General features: G+C 40.5%; 2 protein-coding genes across 2 annotated transcripts in view; one reads left to right on the forward strand and one right to left on the reverse strand.

Annotated features, from left to right (window-relative positions):
- The window catches only part of LOC139370042 (zinc finger protein 678-like), a 267,317-nt gene extending 257,369 nt beyond the window's left edge, over positions 1-9,948 (forward strand). The window contains exon 18 of the mRNA XM_071109343.1: positions 8,997-9,948. Within this exon, the coding sequence (XP_070965444.1) occupies positions 8,997-9,948 (952 nt within the window). The remainder of the gene's footprint in view (positions 1-8,996) is intronic.
- The window catches only part of LOC139370044 (zinc finger protein 345-like), a 637,497-nt gene that overhangs the window by 476,732 nt on the left and 141,099 nt on the right, over positions 1-19,666 (reverse strand). The window lies entirely within an intron of this gene.

Below are 19,666 nucleotides of genomic sequence, written 5' to 3' on the forward strand. Positions count from 1 at the left end.
GGCACAGCGTGGTTAAATCAGAAGCCTTTTGTCGCTGTTGAAGAAGCCTCATGTCCCGTCCACTAGATTATACGTCACGTAAGAAGCATCACCTGAAAAATTCATATCGCCATCTGCTGACTGGAGTGGGTAACGCAGACTGGAAAATATGAATTCAATGTTCAGTCTGGCAAGCAATGTCATAAGAAGTCATTTAAAAATAACCAGATGTTATGTTCTTACTTCTTACAGCCAATACTTTCCTCCAGGATTGGCCTGCCTATTAGGCAGGATTAGGTATGTATATAGACTCTCTTTTTTTCCTACTGTTTTATTGACTTGTTAATTGTTTACTCCATGTGTAACTCTGTGTTGTCTGTTCACACTGCTATGCTTTATCTTGGCCAGGTCTCAGTTGTAAATGAGAACTTGTTCTCAACTAGCCTACCTGGTTAAATAAAGGTGAATTTAAAAAAATAAAAAATTAAGGGTGACAGATAGAATAGTGTGGCATACTCTGAGCTAAATTGACAAAGGCTCATCGCGAACAACACATAACACTTCCTATGGTGGCATATGGGCTATTTAGGCAAGTGTTGGTGTCTCCCATCTTCACAGAGGAACTCTATATCTCTGTCAGAGTGACAATCAGGTTCTTGGTAACCTCCCAGACCAAGGCCTTTCTCCCCTGATTGCGCAGTTTGGCCACGCGGCCAGCTCTAGGAAGAGCCTTGGTGCTTCCAAACTTTTCCTTTTAAGAACGATGGTAGCCACTGTGTTCTTTGGGAACTTCAATGCGGCATTTTTTTGTTGTTGTCTCCCTTCCCCATATCTGTGCCGGCGCTCTACGGACAATTCCTTCCACTTCATGGCTTGGTTTTTGCTCTGACTTGCGCTGTAAACTATGGGACCTTATATAGACAGGTGTGTGCCTTTCCAAATCATGTCCAATCAACTGAATTTACCACAGGTGGACTCCAATGAAGTTCTAGAAACATCTCAAGGATGATCAATGGAATCAAGATGCACCTGAGCTCAATTTCGATTCTCATAGCAAAGGGTCTGAATACTTATGTAAATAAGTTATTTCTGTTTAAAAATACATATACATTTGTAATACTTTCTAAAGGCACTGTATGTATAAACATATATTTTCCTTTGTTTTCCACTAACCCTATCACCCCTTCCCTAATTGGAGGAAACGAATGCACAACAACTTTCAGGCTTCTATGTCCAGCTTATACGTACCATGTACATTTTACAGACAATGTGTTATACAATAGTTATATTTAGTTTGTTTTTAATCCTATCCTCAGTTACCCTAAACCTCTCCCATCTATCTCTGAAGACCATCCAGTCCTATCCTTCAGTTACCCTAAACCTCTCCCATCTATCTCTGAAGACCATCCAGTCCTATCCTTCGTTACCCTAAACCTCTCCCATATATCTCTGAAGACCATCCAGTCCTATCCTTCAGTTACCCTAAACCTCTCCCATCTATCTCTGAAGACCACCCAGTCCTATCCTTCAGTTACCCTAAACCTCTCCCATCTATCTCTGAAGACCATCCAGTCCCATCCTTCAGTTACCCTAAACCTCTCCCATCTATCTCTGAAGACCACCCAGTCCTATCCTTCAGTTACCCTAAACCTCTCCCATCTATCTCTGAAGACCATCCAGTCCTATCCTTCAGTTACCCTAAACCTCTCCCATCTATCTCTGAAGACCATCCAGTCCTATCCTTCAGTTACCCTAAACCTCTCCCATCTATCTCTGAAGACCATCCAGTCCTATCCTTCAGTTACCATAAACCTCTCCCATCTATCTCTGAAGACCATCCAGTCCTATCCTCCAGTTACCCTAAACCTCTCCCATCTATCTCTGAAGACAACCCCGTTTGATTTCTATTTGCCATATATTTTTAACTGTGCTGTTTCACAAAAGTTATTGACCTTTATATTCTCATAGTTGCTAGTAAATTAAAAATAAACATGTTTGCTTAAAGTATTATTATATTATTGTTCAATTGACTATGACTTTTCAAATCCCCCAGTAGTGCTGTCTGCAGAGTTAGCTCCAGGTAAATGTTGCCATTCCTTCACCTGCGACCAAAAACAAGCTACATATGGACAGTACCAAAACAAATTATCTAAAATGATCAAATGATTCTGTCTCTTCGTAGCTAGATCTGCAGAGGTTCATAATTTTCTTTAACCAATTTTGGTCTTTAATTATTATTAATTTTTTTCACCTTTATTTAACAAGGTAGGCAAGTTCTCATTTACAATTGCGACCTGTCCAAGATAAAGCAAAGCAGTTCCACACATACAACAACACAGAGTTACACATGGAGTAAAACAAACATACAGTCAATAATACAGGAGAAGAATAAGTCTATATACAATGTGAGCAAATGAGGTGAGATAAGGAAGGTAAAGGCAAAAAAGGCCATGGTGGCGAAGTAAATACAATATAGCAAGTAAACCATTGGAATGGTAGATTTGCAGTGGAATAATGTGCAAAGTAGAAATAGAAATAATGGGGGTTTTATTATTATTTTTTTTTTTATCAATTAGTAACCAGAATGTTCTGTCTTTTCTGGTGGATTAAACTGAAATTGCAACCAACTTCCTATGGCTTGTATTGTAGTACAGCCCGACAGGATGCTTTCATTGTGCATCTGTAAAACTGTGTGAGGGTTTTAGGTGCCTCCTGATGTTGAAGAGGCTCTGTTGCACCTTCTTCACCACAGTGTGTTCTTGGGGTCATTTAATTGTGCATCTGTAAAACTGTGTGAGGGTTTTAGGTGCCTCCTGATGTTGAAGAGGCTCTGTTGCACCTTCTTCACCACAGTGTGTTCTTGGGGTCCTTTAATGCTGCAGAAGTGTTTTGGTACCCTTCCCAAGATTTGTGCCTCAACGTAATCCTGTCTCGAAGTTCTACGGACAATTCCTTCGACCTCATGGCTTGGTTTTTGCTCTGACAGTCTCATAGCAAGGGGTCTGAATAATTACTGTTATGTAAATAAGGTATTTCTGTTTTTTATCTTTTAATAAATTAGCTACATTTTCTAAAAAACTGTTTTTGCTTTCTCAGAATTGGGCATTGTGTAGATTGCTGAAGGAGAACCAGTTTGGAATATGTAATTATTATTCTTATTTTTTTTTAAATAAGGCTGTAATTTAACAAAATGTGGAGAAAGTCAAGGGGTCTGAATACTTTACGAATGCACTGTACAAACATCACATTGAATATTCACCTCACTTTTGAAAAGCTCCATGAGGAAGAAAGGCTTCCTAGATTATCTTTTAGATGTTCTGTCTTCAGGATGTTCTGGGTTGATGGCTGTTTGAGAGGGAGGGGCAGTTGAGTGAGCTGGGGCCTTTTATTGCCCTGCCTCTGGGAGCCTGACAGCTTGTGACATGATGAGAGAGTGGAAGAGGGTCTACCTGTAAGATATTCAGGTAGGCGAATTTAACAATGACTTGCAGGCAGTTGGTTTAAAATAACTATGGCAAAAAATGAATACAGATTATACCACCACCCAAAAGGGCACTTCAGAGACTGGAAGGGCAAAGGGGCATGTGCTCTACAAAGGTAGAGCCCTGTCTGTCCACGTCCTATCTGTCCTTAAACAAGTGGGCACTGCTTCATGTGGCAACAGCAACACTCACCTAAATAGCCCATATGTCACTGGGTGAGTTTTCATTATTTTTGGGCAGCATTATATGAGGTGTTATTATCTGTTGTTAGCGATGAGCTTTGGTCAATTTAGCTTGGAATATGCTGCCATTGTCAATCTGTCACCTAATCCTACCTAATGAGCAGGCCAAACCTGGAGGAAAGTATTGGCTGTAAGAAGGAAGAGAAGACATAACATCTGTTTCTTTTTAAATTACTTCTTATGACATTGCTTGCCAGAATAAACATTAATTAATATTTTTCCAAACTGCGCTACCCACTCCAGATGGCGATATGAGTTTTTGAGGTGATGCTTCTTGTGTGACGTATAATCTAGTGGACGGAACTGGAGGCTTCTTCAACAGCGACAAAAGGCTTTCTGATTCAACCAACGTGGTGGTTTGCTAGCGAACATTAAACCGAAACATTGAAGCGTTTAAGAAAAATCTTGTGTATATTATTCTTAGTGTTCTAAGCACAATTCTATTTACATATCTACTCGTTCATTGAAACTTAGATTGCTTGTTAAATTAGCTAATGTGGTAAATTGAGACTGCACTAGGCTAATCGCCCGAAACATGAGCTCACTAATCTCGATGGAGAAAGAAGCTTTCAGGATGAAAAGGGAGGAAGAGGAGGCTATCACATTGAAAGAAGAAGAGGATGATATTACAGTGAAAGAGGAATATGGAAAAGAGGTTGTCAGAGTGGAAGAGGAGGAGGTAGAAGCTTTCAGAATCAAAAAGGAGGAAGATACCGTAATATTGAAAGAAGAGGAAGAAACTTTTGGAGTAAAAGAGGAAGAGGCTATCTCAATTAAAGAGGAGGAGGAAGACATTTTGGGAGTGAAAAGGGACGAGGCTGAAGATTCGATTAAGACCAGTGAGTACTGACTTAAAAACGGGCACCAAATATGCATTTCTTGAACTAATGTTGGGTTTGAAAGAGGCATTCTACTGAAGTTCTACACTTTAATATGTTGTTCAGTACTCAATACATTGTTAAAGGTGCTATCCGTCATTGGTACATATATTTAGACTTTTATATTAGATTTATTGAAATATCCATGTAGTCCACATTAAAGTGCACTTCATAAAACAGGCCTTTCAGAATTCAACATTGGTGCATGATTTCTACTTAAATTATCAAAGGGACGCAAAAGGCACCCATTTCGTGGAACGACCCTTTTACATTTGCAACACAAACAGTATTTGAGGAAATCACGATGAAAGTGGCCATTATAGGCACTTTTTTTTAATACATATTCATGCCTCTTGTAAGACTCTGTGATTGCAGTAGATGGTCATAAGTTCATCATCTGTTTGATGTTCTCGTTCATACAGGAGAGAGACATGACTTTCGTGGATCCTCTGGGGAGCCTCAACAACATCCTGATGCTGACGAGGCAGAGAAGAGTCTCTCCAGATCAGAACACCAGATGGTACAGCTTGGTCTGGTCTAGCATACAGCTTGGTCTGGTCTAGCATACAGCTTGCTCTGGTCTAGCATACAGCTTCCTCTATCTGGGTCTGGGTTTCTGTAAGGCACTTTATGACAACAGTGACATCAGCATCCATAATGATATGTGTCTGTGTCCCCTCTTTATGGTTACCAGGACAACGCTAGCCCTTCCTCTCTCCCGGAGTCCCCGTGTCGTGCCTCTCCCAGTATTGGCTTACTGTTGGGTAGGAAGAGGTTGTCTGTGCTGCTGGTGGACTGCAGGAAAACAACGGGGCTGAGTGGAACTGTGAGAGGAGGAGAAGAGAAGAAAGGATCAGATTTGACTCATCAAAGTAAGTAGTTTAGTATGAACAAATACAATAGATCTGCCCACTAATACCTGTTAGTTGACATGAAGATAGACTGGTGGATATGGATGTTATGAATATCATAACACTGAAAAAGGATTCTGCCAATGAAAAGAGAGAAACCAATAGACCATATAAAACCTTGATGAAAGTTAGCTTCAGAGAAAAAATGTCAAGATGATCTATTTAACTAATACTGGAGGAAAGCTGTCATCAGGCTGCCCACTCAAGAGAAAGCTTCAAACTGTAACCAGTGCCTGCAACCTGGTTCAGGTTATCAGTCAACCTACCAGGGTAGGGTAGTCACAAACAGTAGAGGAATGAAATCATCAACATGTTTTGATCATATCTTTACTAATGCTGCAGAAATGGGTTTTAAAGCAGCATCCAGATCCAGCAGATGTAGTGATCACAATATAGTAGCCATGTCTAGGAAAACCACAGTTCCAAAGGCTGGGACTAATATTGTGTATAAGAGGTCATACATTTTTTTGTAGTGATTCCTATGTTGTTGATGTAAATAATATTTGTTGGTCCGTGGTGTGTAATGAGGAGCAACCAGACACTGCCCATGACACATTTGAAACTGCTTATCCCAGTTACTAATAAGCATGCACCCATTAAGAAAATGACTGTAAAAACGGTTAAATCCACATGGATTGATGAGGAATTACAAAATGGTATGATGAAGAGGGAGGCAAAAGAGATGGCATATAGGTCTGGCTGTATAACTGATTGGCAAACCTATTGCAAATTGAGACATCATTTGACTAAACTGAATAAAAAGAAGAAAGTACACAATGAAACAAAGATAAATGACATGAAGAATGATTGTAAAAATCTTTGGAGCATCTTCAAGGAAATTTTGGGCAAAAAAAATCTACAATGACAAGTCACCGGTGTCTGACAACGTGGATGGAAAATTGAGGATAATAGCGGCCGATATTTCCATTCCTATTTGCCTTGTCTTTAATTTAAGCCTACTAGAAAGTGTGTGCCCTCAGGCCTGGAGGGAAGCTAAAGTCATTCCACTACCCAAGAATTGTAAAGCTCCCTTTACTGGTTTAAATAGCCAACCAATCAGTGCGGCTTTTGACATTATCGATCGTAGTCTGCTGCTGAAAAAACGTATGGCCTTACACCCCCTGCTATATTGTGGATATATAATTCCAAAAAAAGCTAACCTTTATTTAACTAGGCAAGTCCGTTAAGAACAAATTATTATTTTCAATGACGACCTAGGGCTGCCTTGTTCAGGGGCAGAACGACAGAGTTTTACCTTGTCAACTCGGGGATAAGATCCAGCAACATTTCGGTTACTGGCCTCCCGCTCTAACCACTACCACCTGCCGCCCCAGAGCTACCTGTCTAACAGAACACAGTGTTCTTTAATGGAAGCCTGTACAACACAATCAAGGTAGAATCAATAATTCCCCAGGGCAGCTGTTTAGCACCTGCTTTTTTCAATCTTTACCAACAACATGCCAATGACATTTGAGTAAAGCCAGTGTGTCTGTATGCGGATGACTCAACACTGTACACGTCAGCTACCACGGAAACTGAAATGACAGCAACACTTACAATGAGCTGCAGTGAGTTTCAGAATGGGTGTCAAGGAATAAGTTAGTCCTAAATATTTCAGATTACCTTAAATTACATGGCCTACTATGCATTATGGAGTCTTAAAGGAGGCCTGTACCATCTAATGATGAAACATTATGTAGTCTTAAAGGAGGACTGTAGCATCTAATGATGAAACATTATGGAGTCTTAAAGGAGGACTGTAGCATCTAATGATGAACATTATGGAGTCTTAAAGGAGGACTGTAGCATCTAATGATGAAACACTATGGAGTCTTAAAGGAGGACTGTAGCATCTAATGATGAAACATTATGGAGTCTTAAAGGAGGACTGTAGCATCTAATGATGAAACATTATGGAGTCTTAAAGGAGGACTGTAGCATCTAATGATGAAACATTATGGAGTCTTAAAGGAGGCCTGTAGCATCTAATGATGAAACATTATGGAGTCTTAAAGGAGGACTGTACCATCTAATGATGAAACATTATGGAGTCTTAAAGGAGGACTGTAACATCTAATGATGAAACATTATGGAGTCTTAAAGGAGGACTGTAACATCTAATGATGAAACATTATGGAGTCTTAACATTCTGCTGAAAAGGCAGAGCGCGAAATACAAAAATATTTTTTAGAGATATGTAACTTTCATACATTCACAAGAAGACTTTTGGTGTCAAGAAGGGCCGCAAAGAAGCCACTTCTCTCCAGGAAAAACATCAGGGACAGACTGATATTCTGTAAAAGTTACAGGGATTGGACTGCTGAGGACTTGGGGTAAAGTCATTTTCTCTGATGAATCCCCTTTCCGAATGTTTAGGGCATCCGGAAAAAAGCTTGTCCGGAGAAGACAACCATCAGTCCTGTGTCATGCCAACAGTAAAGCATCCTGAGACCATTCATGTGTGGGGTTGCTTCTCAGCCAAGGGTGTCGGCTCACTCACCATGTTGCCTAAGAACACAGCCATGAATAAAGAATGGTACCAACACATCCTCCGAGAGCAACTTCTCCCAACCATCCAGGAACAGTTCGGTGACGAACAATGCCTTTTCCAGCATGATGGAGCACCTTGCCATAAGGCAAAAGTGATAACTAAGTGGCTCGTCAATATTTTGGGTCCATGGCCAGGAAACTCCCCAGACCTTAATCCCATTGAGAACTTGTGGTCAATCATCAAGAGGCGGGTGGACAAACAAAAGCCCACAAATTCTGACAAAATCCAAGCATTGATTATGCAAGAATGGGCTGCCATCAGTCAGGATGTGGCCCAGAATGTTATGAAGAGGATTGCAATGGGCTTGAAAAAGAAGGGTCAACACTGCAAATATTGACACCTCATCAACTTCATGTCATTGTAAATAAAAGCCTTTGACACTTATGAAATGCTTGTAATTATACTTCATCATTCCATAGTAACATCTGACTAAAATATCTAAAGACACTGAAGCAGCAAACTCTGTGGAAAGTAATATCTTTCATTCTCAAAACTTTTGGCCACGACTGTAGGTCGCATTCTGTATCATACAGCTATGAAAGTTATATATTTAGAACTACCTGCTCGATTGGAATCCAGTGACGTCTGTGTCTTGAGTGTCCGAGAACTGTTTATTTATTTGTGTTCTGACGAAAACAGAATGAATAAATAAGTAGTGTAAACATTGTCAGTAATTACCAGGAAACTCTACAACATTTGTTTTAAAATCACACTGATTTTGTTAAAACTGGCCTTAGGTTATTGAGGGATCTGATTAGGATTTACCCTCGTAGCAAGGCTGTTTTATCATGTGGAGGTTTCATTCAGGTCTCTATTTTAAAAACACTGTCTTTGGCAGGAGAAAGACCAGATTCAGAGGAACCAGAGCCAGGGACGTCCAAACCAGCAAGAAGACACCAGTGCTCTTACTGTGGAAAGTGTTTTAAGCGGTTAGGGAACCTGAAACGGCACGGGCTAGTACACACAGGGGAGAAGCCATACCACTGCTCCCAGTGTGGAAAGTGTTTCAGCCGGTCAGGGCATCTGAAAAAACATGAAAGAATACACACAGGGGAGAAGCTTTTCTACTGCTCCCAGTGTGGCAAGCGTTTCAGCCAGTCAAGGGATCTGAAAAAACATGATAGAATACACACAGGGGAGAAGCCTTTCTACTGCTCCCAGTGTGGCAAGCGTTTCAGCCAGTCAGGGCATCTGAAAAACCATGAGAGAAGACACACAGGAGAGAAGCCTTACCACTGCTCCCAGTGTGGCAAGTGTTTCACCCAGTCAGGGGATCTGAAAAAACATGAAAGAATACACACAGGGGAGAAGCCTTTCTACTGCTCCCAGTGTGGCAAGCGTTTCAGCCAGTCAAGGGATCTGAAAAACCATGAGAGAAGACACACAGGGGAGAAGCCTTTCTACTGCTCCCAGTGTGGCAAGCGTTTCAGCCAGTCAGGGGATCTGAAAAACCATGAGAGAAGACACACAGGGGAGAAGCCTTACCACTGCTCCCAGTGTGGCAAGTGTTTCACCCAGTCAGGGGATCTGAAAAAACATGAAAGAATACACACAGGGGATAAGCCTTACCACTGCTCCCAGTGTGGCAAGTGTTTCAGCCAGTCAGGGGATCTGAAAAAACATGATAGAATACACACAGGGGAGAAGCCTTACCACTGCTCCCACTGCGGAAAGGGTTTTAACCGGTTAGGGACCCTGAAACAGCATGAGAGAAGACACACAGGGGAGAAGCCTTACCACTGCTCCCAGTGTGGCAAGTGTTTCACCCAGTCAGGGGATCTGAAAAGACATGAAAGAATACACACAGGGGAGAAGCCTTACCACTGCTCCCAGTGTGGCAAGTGTTTTAACCGGTCAGGGAGCCTGAAAGAACATGAGAGAATACACGCTGGAGAGAAGCCTTAACACTGCTCCCAGTGTGGAAGGAGTTTTAACCAGAAAAACAGCCTGAACCAACATGAGAAAATACACAAGAGGTGAGATGCATTACCACTCCTCCCAGGGTGCAAAGCATTTGCCCATTTAGGAAGCCTGAAAGAGCATGACACAGAGGAGAAGGCTTTACAGAAGATTAGATTTTGGGAAAACATAGTACTCAATCACTTAAACGTCATTAGAGAATCCACACAGGAGAGAGTAATTACTTCTCTTAGCGTGTATATATTTCACATCTCATTTTTCTTACAATTCATCAGAGAACATACACAGTGCTCCCAATGTCTTATATTGTTGCCTTATACAGTGCCTTGCGAAAGTATTCGGCCCCCTTGAACTTTGTGACCTTTTGCCACATTTGAGGCTTCAAACATAAAGATATAAAACTGTATTTTTTTGTGAAGAATCAACAACAAGTGGGACACAATCATGAAGTGGAACGACATTTATTGGATATTTCAAACTTTTTTAACAAATCAAAAACTGAAAAATTGGGCGTGCAAAATTATTCAGCCCCCTTAAGTTAATACTTTGTAGCGCCACCTTTTGCTGCGATTACAGCTGTAAGTCGCTTGGGGTATGTCTCTATCAGTTTTGCACATCGAGAAACTGAAATTTTTTCCCATTCCTCCTTGCAAAACAGCTCGAGCTCAGTGAGGTTGGATGGAGAGCATTTGTGAACAGCAGTTTTCAGTTCTTTCCACAGATTCTCGATTGGATTCAGGTCTGGACTTTGACTTGGCCATTCTAACACCTGGATATGTTTATTTTTGAACCATTCCATTGTAGATTTTGCTTTATGTTTTGGATCATTGTCTTGTTGGAAGACAAATCTCCGTCCCAGTCTCAGGTCTTTTGCAGACTCCATCAGGTTTTCTTCCAGAATGGTCGTGGCAAACTTTAAACAACACTTTTTATTGATATCTTTAAGAAATGGCTTTGTTCTTGCCACTCTTCCATAAAGGCCAGATTTGTGCAATATACGACTGATTGTTTTCCTATGGACAGAGTCTCCCACCTCTGCAGTTCATCCAGAGTGATCATGGGCCTCTTGGCTGCATCTCTGATCAGTCTTCTCCTTGTATGAGCTGAAAGTTTAGAGGGACGGCCAGGTCTTGGTAGATTTGCAGTGGTCTGATACTCCTTCCATTTCAATATTAATCGCTTGCACAGTGCTCCTTGGGATGTTTAAAGCTTGGGAAATCTTTTTGTATCCAAGTCCGGCTTTAAACTTCTTCACAACAGTATCTCGGACCTGCCTGGTGTGTTCCTTGTTCTTCATGATGCTCTCTGCGCTTTTAACGGACCTCTGAGACTATCACAGTGCAGGTGCATTTATACGGAGACTTGATTACACACAGGTGGATTGTATTTATCATCATTAGTCATTTAGGTCAACATTGGATCATTCAGAGATCCTCACTGAACTTCTGGAGAGAGTTTGCTGCACTGAAAGTAAAGGGGCTGAATAATTTTGCACGCCCAATATTTCAGTTTTTGATTTGTTAAAAAAGTTTGAAATATCCAATAAATGTCGTTCCACTTCATGATTGTGTCCCACTTGTTGTTGATTCTTCACAAAAAAATACAGTTTTATATCTTTATGTTTGAAGCCTGAAATGTGGCAAATGTCTTTGTTCTCTTGCCTGGAGGGAAGCCAAATTAATCCACTACCCAAGAGTGGTAAAGTGGCCTTTACTGGTTTTAACAGCAGACCTATAAGCTTGCTGCCAGCTCTTAGCAAACTGTTGGGGAAAAAATGGTTTGAACAAATACAATGCTGTATTTCTGTAAACAAATGAACAACATACTTTCAGCATGCTTATAGAGAAGGGCACTCAACATGTACTGCACTGACACAAATGACTGATGATTGGTTGAGAGAAATTGATAACAAGAAGATTGTGGGAGCTCTATTGTTAGATTTCAGTGCAGCCTTTGATATTATTGACCATAACCTGTTGTTTAAGAATGTTTGTGCTATGGCTTTTCAACCTCTGCCATAATGTGGATTCAGAGCTATCTATCTAATAGAACTCAGAGGGTTTTTAATGGAAGCTTCTCTAATGTCAAACATATAAAGTGTGATGTACCGCAGGGCAGCTCTCTAGGCCCTCTACTCTTTTCTATTTTTACCAATGGCCTACCACTGGCATTAAACAAAGTATGTGTGTCCATGTATGCTGATGATTCAACTATATAAGCACCAGCAACCACAGCTAATGAAGTCACTGAAACCCTTAACAAAGAGTTGCAGTCTGTTTTGGAATGCGTGGCCAGTAATAAACTGGTCCTGAACATCTTTAAAACTAAGAGCATTGTATTTGGTACAAATCATTCCTTAAGTTATAGACCTCAGCTGAATCTGGTAATGAATTGTGTGGCTGTTGAACAAGTTGAGGAGACTAAACTTGGCATTACCTTAGATTGTAAACTGTCATGGTCAAAACATATAGATTCAATGGTTGTAAAGATGGGGAGAGGTCTAGCCATAATAAAGAGATGCTCTGCTTTTTTGACACTACTCTCCACAAAGCAAGTTCTGCAGGCTCTAGTTTAGTCTAATCTTGATTATTGTCCAGTCGTGTGGTCCAGTGCTGCAAGGAAAGACAGAGTAAAGCTGCAGCTGGCCCAGAACAGAGCGGCTGTCACGCCCTGGCCATAGAGAAGCTTTTATTCTCTATTTTGGTTAGGCCAGGGTGTGACTCGGGTGGGAATTCCAGTTTCTTTATTTCTATGTTTTCTATTTCTTTGTTTTGGCCGGGTATGGTTCTCAATCAGGGACAGCTGTCTATCGTTGTCTCTAATTGGGAATCATACTTAGGCAGCCTTTTTCCACCTGTGTTTTTTGGGTAGTTGTTTTCTGTATAGTTGATTTGTCTTACAGAACTGTTCGTTCTTCTCTTTGTTATTTTGTTTGAATGTTTTTTGATTAAATAAAAATCATGAACACTTACCACGCTGCGCTTTGGTCCATGCCTTCCAACGAGAGACGTGAAAATTATGTGTCATGTTTTGTGTTGACCGCAGGAGGGGTAGCTGCTGCTTTTGCAACAGCTAATGGGGATCCTAGTAAAATACCAAACTGTTATTCTCTCTGAGCTCAGAAATAAAGAATCTTGGTTTGACTTGGACTCCAGCAGATCCTTATATTATAATATCCACTACAACTCACCCACAGATTGCTGTTTCATGATTGTCTCAATGAAGAGTTCCTCATTCCACTTTCCTGTGGGCTTTTACAAGCCTCCCACTGGTTGAATAAACATTGTTTCCACGTCAAATTAAAAAACATCCTTAACATTGATGAACCTTCACTATCTTCATCCCTAAACTAGCAACATTAACTGATGTCTCAATGACCTTCCTGGCCTTATGAAATCCTGACTAAATACAATGTTCCCACCAGTTTTCATGTCTTTGGTTATGCAAACATTTGTTTATTAGATTATATTTCTCATTAAGATGAATATAGTTTTAATTCTGCATGGGTCACGCATTGCTTTGGTCATGTGTTCCCTTATGGGTCAATGATTTTAATTAGAATATAGCAATTAAGCTCTCTCCTCAATCACTTACAGTTTCTTTGGAAAGTATTCAGACCCCTTGACTTGTAGGTTTAGGTCATCAGTAAAGGGGACATCTTAAATATTACAATGACCCTTTCAAAGACAGACATCCCCCGGACCTCCCCCTATAACTATTTTTAAAAGGGTAAAATGGTCTGTTTTCTATAGCATTAAGGTCAGGGCGTGGTGATGCCCACTCCAATACCTTGACTTTGTTGTCCTTAAGCCATTTTGCCACAACTTTGGAAGTATGCTTGGCGTCATTGTCGATTTGGAAGACCCATTTGCGACCAAGTCTTTAACTTCCTGACTGATGTTTTGAGATGTTGCTTCAATATATTCACGTAATTATCCTCTCCCATGATGCCATTTATTTTGTGAAGTGCCCCAGTCCTTCCTGCAGTGAAGCACCCCCACAACGTGATGCTGCCACCTGCTTCACGGTTGGGATGGTGTTCTTCGGCTTGCAAGCATCCCCCTTTTTCCTCCGATCATAACGATGGTCATTATGTCCAAACAGTTCTATTTTTGTTTTATCAGACCAGAGGACGCCTTCAGGCGTTTGGAAATCGCTCCCAAGGATGAACCAGACTTGTGGAGGTCTACCATTTTTCTTCTGAGATCTTGGCAGATTTGTATTTATTTTCCCATGATGTCAAGTAAAGAGGCACTGAGTTTCAAGGTAGGTCTTGAAATACATACACAGGTGCTCTTCAAATTAACTCAAATTATGTCAATTAGCCTATCAGAAGCTACGAAAGCTATGACAAAATGTTCTTGAATTTTCCAAGGCTGTTTAAAGGCACAGTCAACTTAGAGTATGTAAACTTCTGACCCACTGGGATTGTGAAATAATCTGTCTGTAAACAATTGTTGGAAAAATGACTTGTGTCGTTAACACAGATGTCCTAACCAACTTGCCAAAACTAAAGTTTGTTAACAAGAAATTTGTGGAGTGGTTGAAAAATGAGTTATAATGACTCCAACCTAAGTGTATGTAATCTTTAGTTTCAACTGTAAATACTGTATCCTTCACTATCTATTCTTCACTATATATTGCATCTTAGCTGCTGTGTTTCTGCTCATCCATGTTTTATACTTCTATATTTCCCATTCCTTTACTGGATTATGTGTATTAGGTTTAGTTGTGGAATTTGTTAGATATTATCTGTTTGATACTGCTGCACTGTCGGATCTAGAAGCACAAGCATTTCACTACACTCACAATAACATCTGCTAACCATGTGTATGTGACCAATAACATCTGATAACCATGTGTATGTGACCAATAACATTTGCTAACCATGTGTATGTGACCAAAAACATATGCTAACCATGTGTATCTGACCAATAACATCTGCTAACCATGTGTATCTGACCAATAACATATGCTAACCATGTGTATCTGACCAATAACATCTGATAACCATGTGTATCTGACCAATAACATTTGCTAACCATGTGTATGTGACCAAAAACATATGCTAACCATGTGTATCTGACCAATAACATTTGCTAACCATGTGAATGTGACCAAAAACATATGCTAACCATGTGTATCTGACCAATAACATTTGCTAACCATGTGTATCTGACCAATAACATTTGCTAATCATGTGTATGTGACCAAAAACATCTGCTAACCATGTGTATGTGACCAATAACATCTGATAACCATGTGTATGTGACCAATAACATCTGCTAACCATGTGTATGTGAACAATAACATCTGCTAACCATGTGTATGTGACCAATAACATCTGCTAACCTTGTGTATGTGACCAATAACATCTGCTAACCATGTGTATGTGACCAATAACATCTGCTAACCATGTGTATGTGACCAATAACATCTGCTAACCATGTGTATGTGACCAATAACATCTGCTAACCATGTGTATTTGACCAATAACATCTGCTAACCATGTGTATTTGACCAATAACATCTGCTAACCATGTGTATGTGACCAATAACATCTGCTAACCATGTGTATGTGACCAATAACATCTGCTAACCATGTGTATGTGACCAATAACATCTGCTAACCATGTGTATTTGACCAATAACATCTGCTAACCATGTGTATGTGACCAATAACATCTACTAACCATGTGTACGTGACCAATAACATCTGCTAACCATGTGTATGTGACCAATAACATCTGCTAACCATGTGTATGTGACCAATAACATCTACTAACCATGTGTATGTGACCAATAACATTTGATTTGATTTCAACAAAACAAATCCATGTGATGATGTTTATTCAATGTGGAAAACGGATTGGATTTATATAAGGTATTTTTATTAATTTTCACACAACTGGCAACCTAAATCCAGTGACTGGTGATATTTTGTGTTTCACCCAACTGGCAACCTAAATCCAATTACAGTGGACATTTTGTGTAGATTTCATGTTGAATTCACTTTAGTTGACGAATCAAAGAAATGTAAATAGAAACTAGATGTTGAACTGACGTCTATGCCCAGTGGGACGGTTTGAATAAGCAGCAGGTTTTGGATCAGTATCCAGGTTAGTAGCTAAATTTCCATGTCATTTGCGACAGATTTTCATGTGAATATTCTCAAATCTGCATAAAACAATATACGCATTTTCCCACCGGAAATGTTTGCATCAAACAGGTTTATTGCAGATAAAAGTCTGCGTGATGAAGTAGTGCACGGAAAAAATGTTTTGCTGTTGAATTCCCATGAACTGAATGAAAAATGCAAGTTAAATGGGTTTCCATCGCATTTTCAACTCTACTGATGGTTTTGAAAAACCGTTGAGTTATATAGCAAACGTGCTCTTGTCCCGTGCACTGTAGCCAACAGCTCACATATACAGTGTTGGTAGGCTACCTACATGATGAGATTCTTATCCATAATAGAGATATTATTTTATTTGTCAAATGGCAACCAAGCATCAATCATCATGTCACCAGAATAAGACCCTCAATGTATTGGAAAGGAGCATCAAGCTCATCACCTCCACTTTCACCACCCTGTGAAGTTTATTTAATCTGTAGCCTAATAAACTACATGGGTTCCCAAATCGTAGTGGGAGGAACAATCAACATTTCATCACGTGACTCCAAGTTAACTTCGATATGATGGTTATTATATAAATAAATGTTTCCACCGCCTTTTCTCGCTCATAAATGTTTACTGACACAAAAACACCCCACCATGTAAAACAAACCAACAATCTTCTGTCGGCATTTAGAAAAGTATACAGGCATATCCTGTTTCCATCAGCCCGGTCATTACTTTGGAAATGGTTGGATCAATATCCACCTTCATGATGTGGATGAAGCCTGATTTGGAATGTCTGAGTAGTTCTATATGATGTCATAATACACCCCTCTGATAATCAAGTGATATTTGGAATGTCTGAGTAGTTCTATCTGATGTCATAATACACCCCTCTGATAATCAAGTTCTATTTGCGTGTGATATATTTGCTCTCTTGTTTACCCCAGCCCCAGCTAACACACCAGACTCCAATAATCACCTAATCATGATCTTCAGTTTAGAATGCAGTTTGATTAATCAGCTGTGTTTGTTAGGGATGGAGAAAACGTGTGGTTTACAGGATGATTTGTATCTTAAAGAGCGTAGCTTTCAGGGAAGAGTGCCGTCACATCTAGATAAAAACGAATGTAAATAATTGAACAGAGCAAATGTGTATTAACACACTACCTATTCATAGATGTATTTATTAATCATCTACATATTCATATTACGCTTCTACGTCTGTGTACAGGACGGAAGAGAAAATATATCAGCTTATTGTTAAATTATTATAACGTTCTTTCCAATACAGAAGTGTCGTAACTATTGTTTCCAAACTGCGTTACCCACTCCAGTCAGCAGATGGCGATGAGCGTCTTTCAGGTGATGCTTCTTGATGACGTATAATGGACTGGACGGGACGCTTCTTCAGGAACAACAACACGGCTTCTCTTTCAACCACCTCGGTAGCTTGCTAGACAACATAAAACTGAAAGATTGACGCTTTAGACCATGTTAATGTACATGAGCTAATCTCAGTGTTGTAAACACAGTTCAGTTGACGTGTCAACTGGTTAACTTTAACCTAATTTGCTTGTTTAATTTGCAAACGTGTTAAAGATTGATACTGAGCCTAGCACTAGGCTAGTCGCTAATGCTAACTAGCTAACTTCCCTGATCATGAGTTCACTAAACTACTCCTCCCCTGCTAAAGAAGAGGTCTGCTGTATGGAGAATGAAGCTCTGGGACTGAACATTGTCGTGGAAGATGATGTTATTGAGGAAACAGAGGAAGAACCTTTTAGAGAGGAACAGGATGCTGTCTCAATAAAGGTGAAGGAGGAAGACGTCTTGGGAGTGAAAGAGGGGGAGACAGAATATCAGATTAACACCAGTGAGTACTGTCTTAAACAGGGTCACAAACTATGCCGTTGTTGAACTAATGTGGGGTTTTAAAGTGGCATTCTACTGAAGTTCTACACTTGAATATGTTGTTCAGTACTGTAGGAATTGTTGAAGTTTTAGTTTGGTACATATATTTCTGGGACTTTCAAATGAGATGTATTGAATTCTCCATGTGGTCAACATTAAAGTGCACCTCATCTAATACAACAGGCTTTTAAAATGCAATATTGGAGCATCATTTCTACTTATATCAAAGGGATGCAAAAGGCCATTTTGTGGAATGACCCTTTAACATTTGCATTTTAGGCCCTGTTCACACAGGAGAGAGACATGACTATTATGGATCCTCTGGGGAGCCTCAACAACATCCTGATGCTGACGAGGCAGAGAAGAGTCTCTCCAGATCAGAACACCAGATGGTACAGCTTGGTCTGGTCTAGCATACAGCTTGCTCTATCTGGGGCTGGGTTTCTGTAGAGCACTTCATGACAACAGTGACATCAGCATCCATAATGATATGTGTCTGTGTCCCCTCTTTATGGTTACCAGGACAACGCTAGGCCTTCATCCCTCCCAGAGTCCCCGTGGCATGCCTCTCCCGGTAGCACCTTACTGCTGGGTATGAAGAGGTTGTCTGTGCTGCTGGTGGACTGCAGGAAAACAACGGGGCTGAGTGGAACTGTGAGAGGAGGAGAAGAGATGAAAGGATCAGATTTGACTCATCAAAGTAAGTGCTGTAGTTTAGTTTGAACAAATACAACAGATCTGCCCACTGGTATCTGTTACCAGGACAACCAGTTGACAGGAAGATAAACTGGTGGATATGGATGTTATGAATATCATAACACTGAAAAAGGATTCTGCCAATGAAAAGAGAGAAACCAATAGACCATATTAAACCTTGATGAAAGTTAGCTTTAGAGAGAAAGTTTCAAGATGATCCAATGTAAGGGGCATGTTTTACAAAACCTTTTCCTGAGAACGTTATGGATGTTACATTGCCTGTCCCAGTCAAACTCCTATCTTTACAAGACTGTAGAACAGGCAAGCAAAACTCCTGACAGCAGTGGACTGGCCGTAGGGAGCACCGGGACGTTTCCCGGTGGCCTGAGGGTCGTTTTGGCCTGAGGGTCGTTTTGGCCTGAGGGTCGTTTTGGCCTGAGGGTCGTTTTGGCTGAGGGTCGTTTTGGCCTGCCATGAATGGTCAACTTGACCAGCGTTAATATAGCGAGCAGGAATGAGTTGATGCAGAATCCATGCATCAGGCACGACTCCCACGCTCTCGTTGCAGTGTCCACGTGCCAAAAAGGACATCGGGTCTCTCAAATTTTTCCCTGCAATGTATTAATGTAGCCTACTGATACACTAATGATAGTGAGTATGACAAGAGTATTTTCTTTGCAAAGGTGGAGGAAGGAAGGAAGCAGCAGCACTAGAGCTTCAGGTGCTCCTGCTGAACTGGAGATGGTGGTCAGTTCAGAGTCAGACTCAGAGCAGGAACCTTCAGGTACAACTTAAGAGCACAAACCTAAACATCTAGGCTTTTTGGGGGGATTTTAGATTAATATGTGCTTTATTTATGAGATTATCAGTAGGACTGTAATCTGGGGGCATACAATCGATGACTTGCACAAGTAATACACGTTTAAGTGTAGGTTATTTACCATGTTAATCTCATTCTGCAGAGCAACCAGATGT

Source organism: Oncorhynchus clarkii, chromosome 17, assembly GCF_045791955.1.
Source record: "Oncorhynchus clarkii lewisi isolate Uvic-CL-2024 chromosome 17, UVic_Ocla_1.0, whole genome shotgun sequence".
Classification (NCBI taxonomy): domain Eukaryota; kingdom Metazoa; phylum Chordata; class Actinopteri; order Salmoniformes; family Salmonidae; genus Oncorhynchus; species Oncorhynchus clarkii.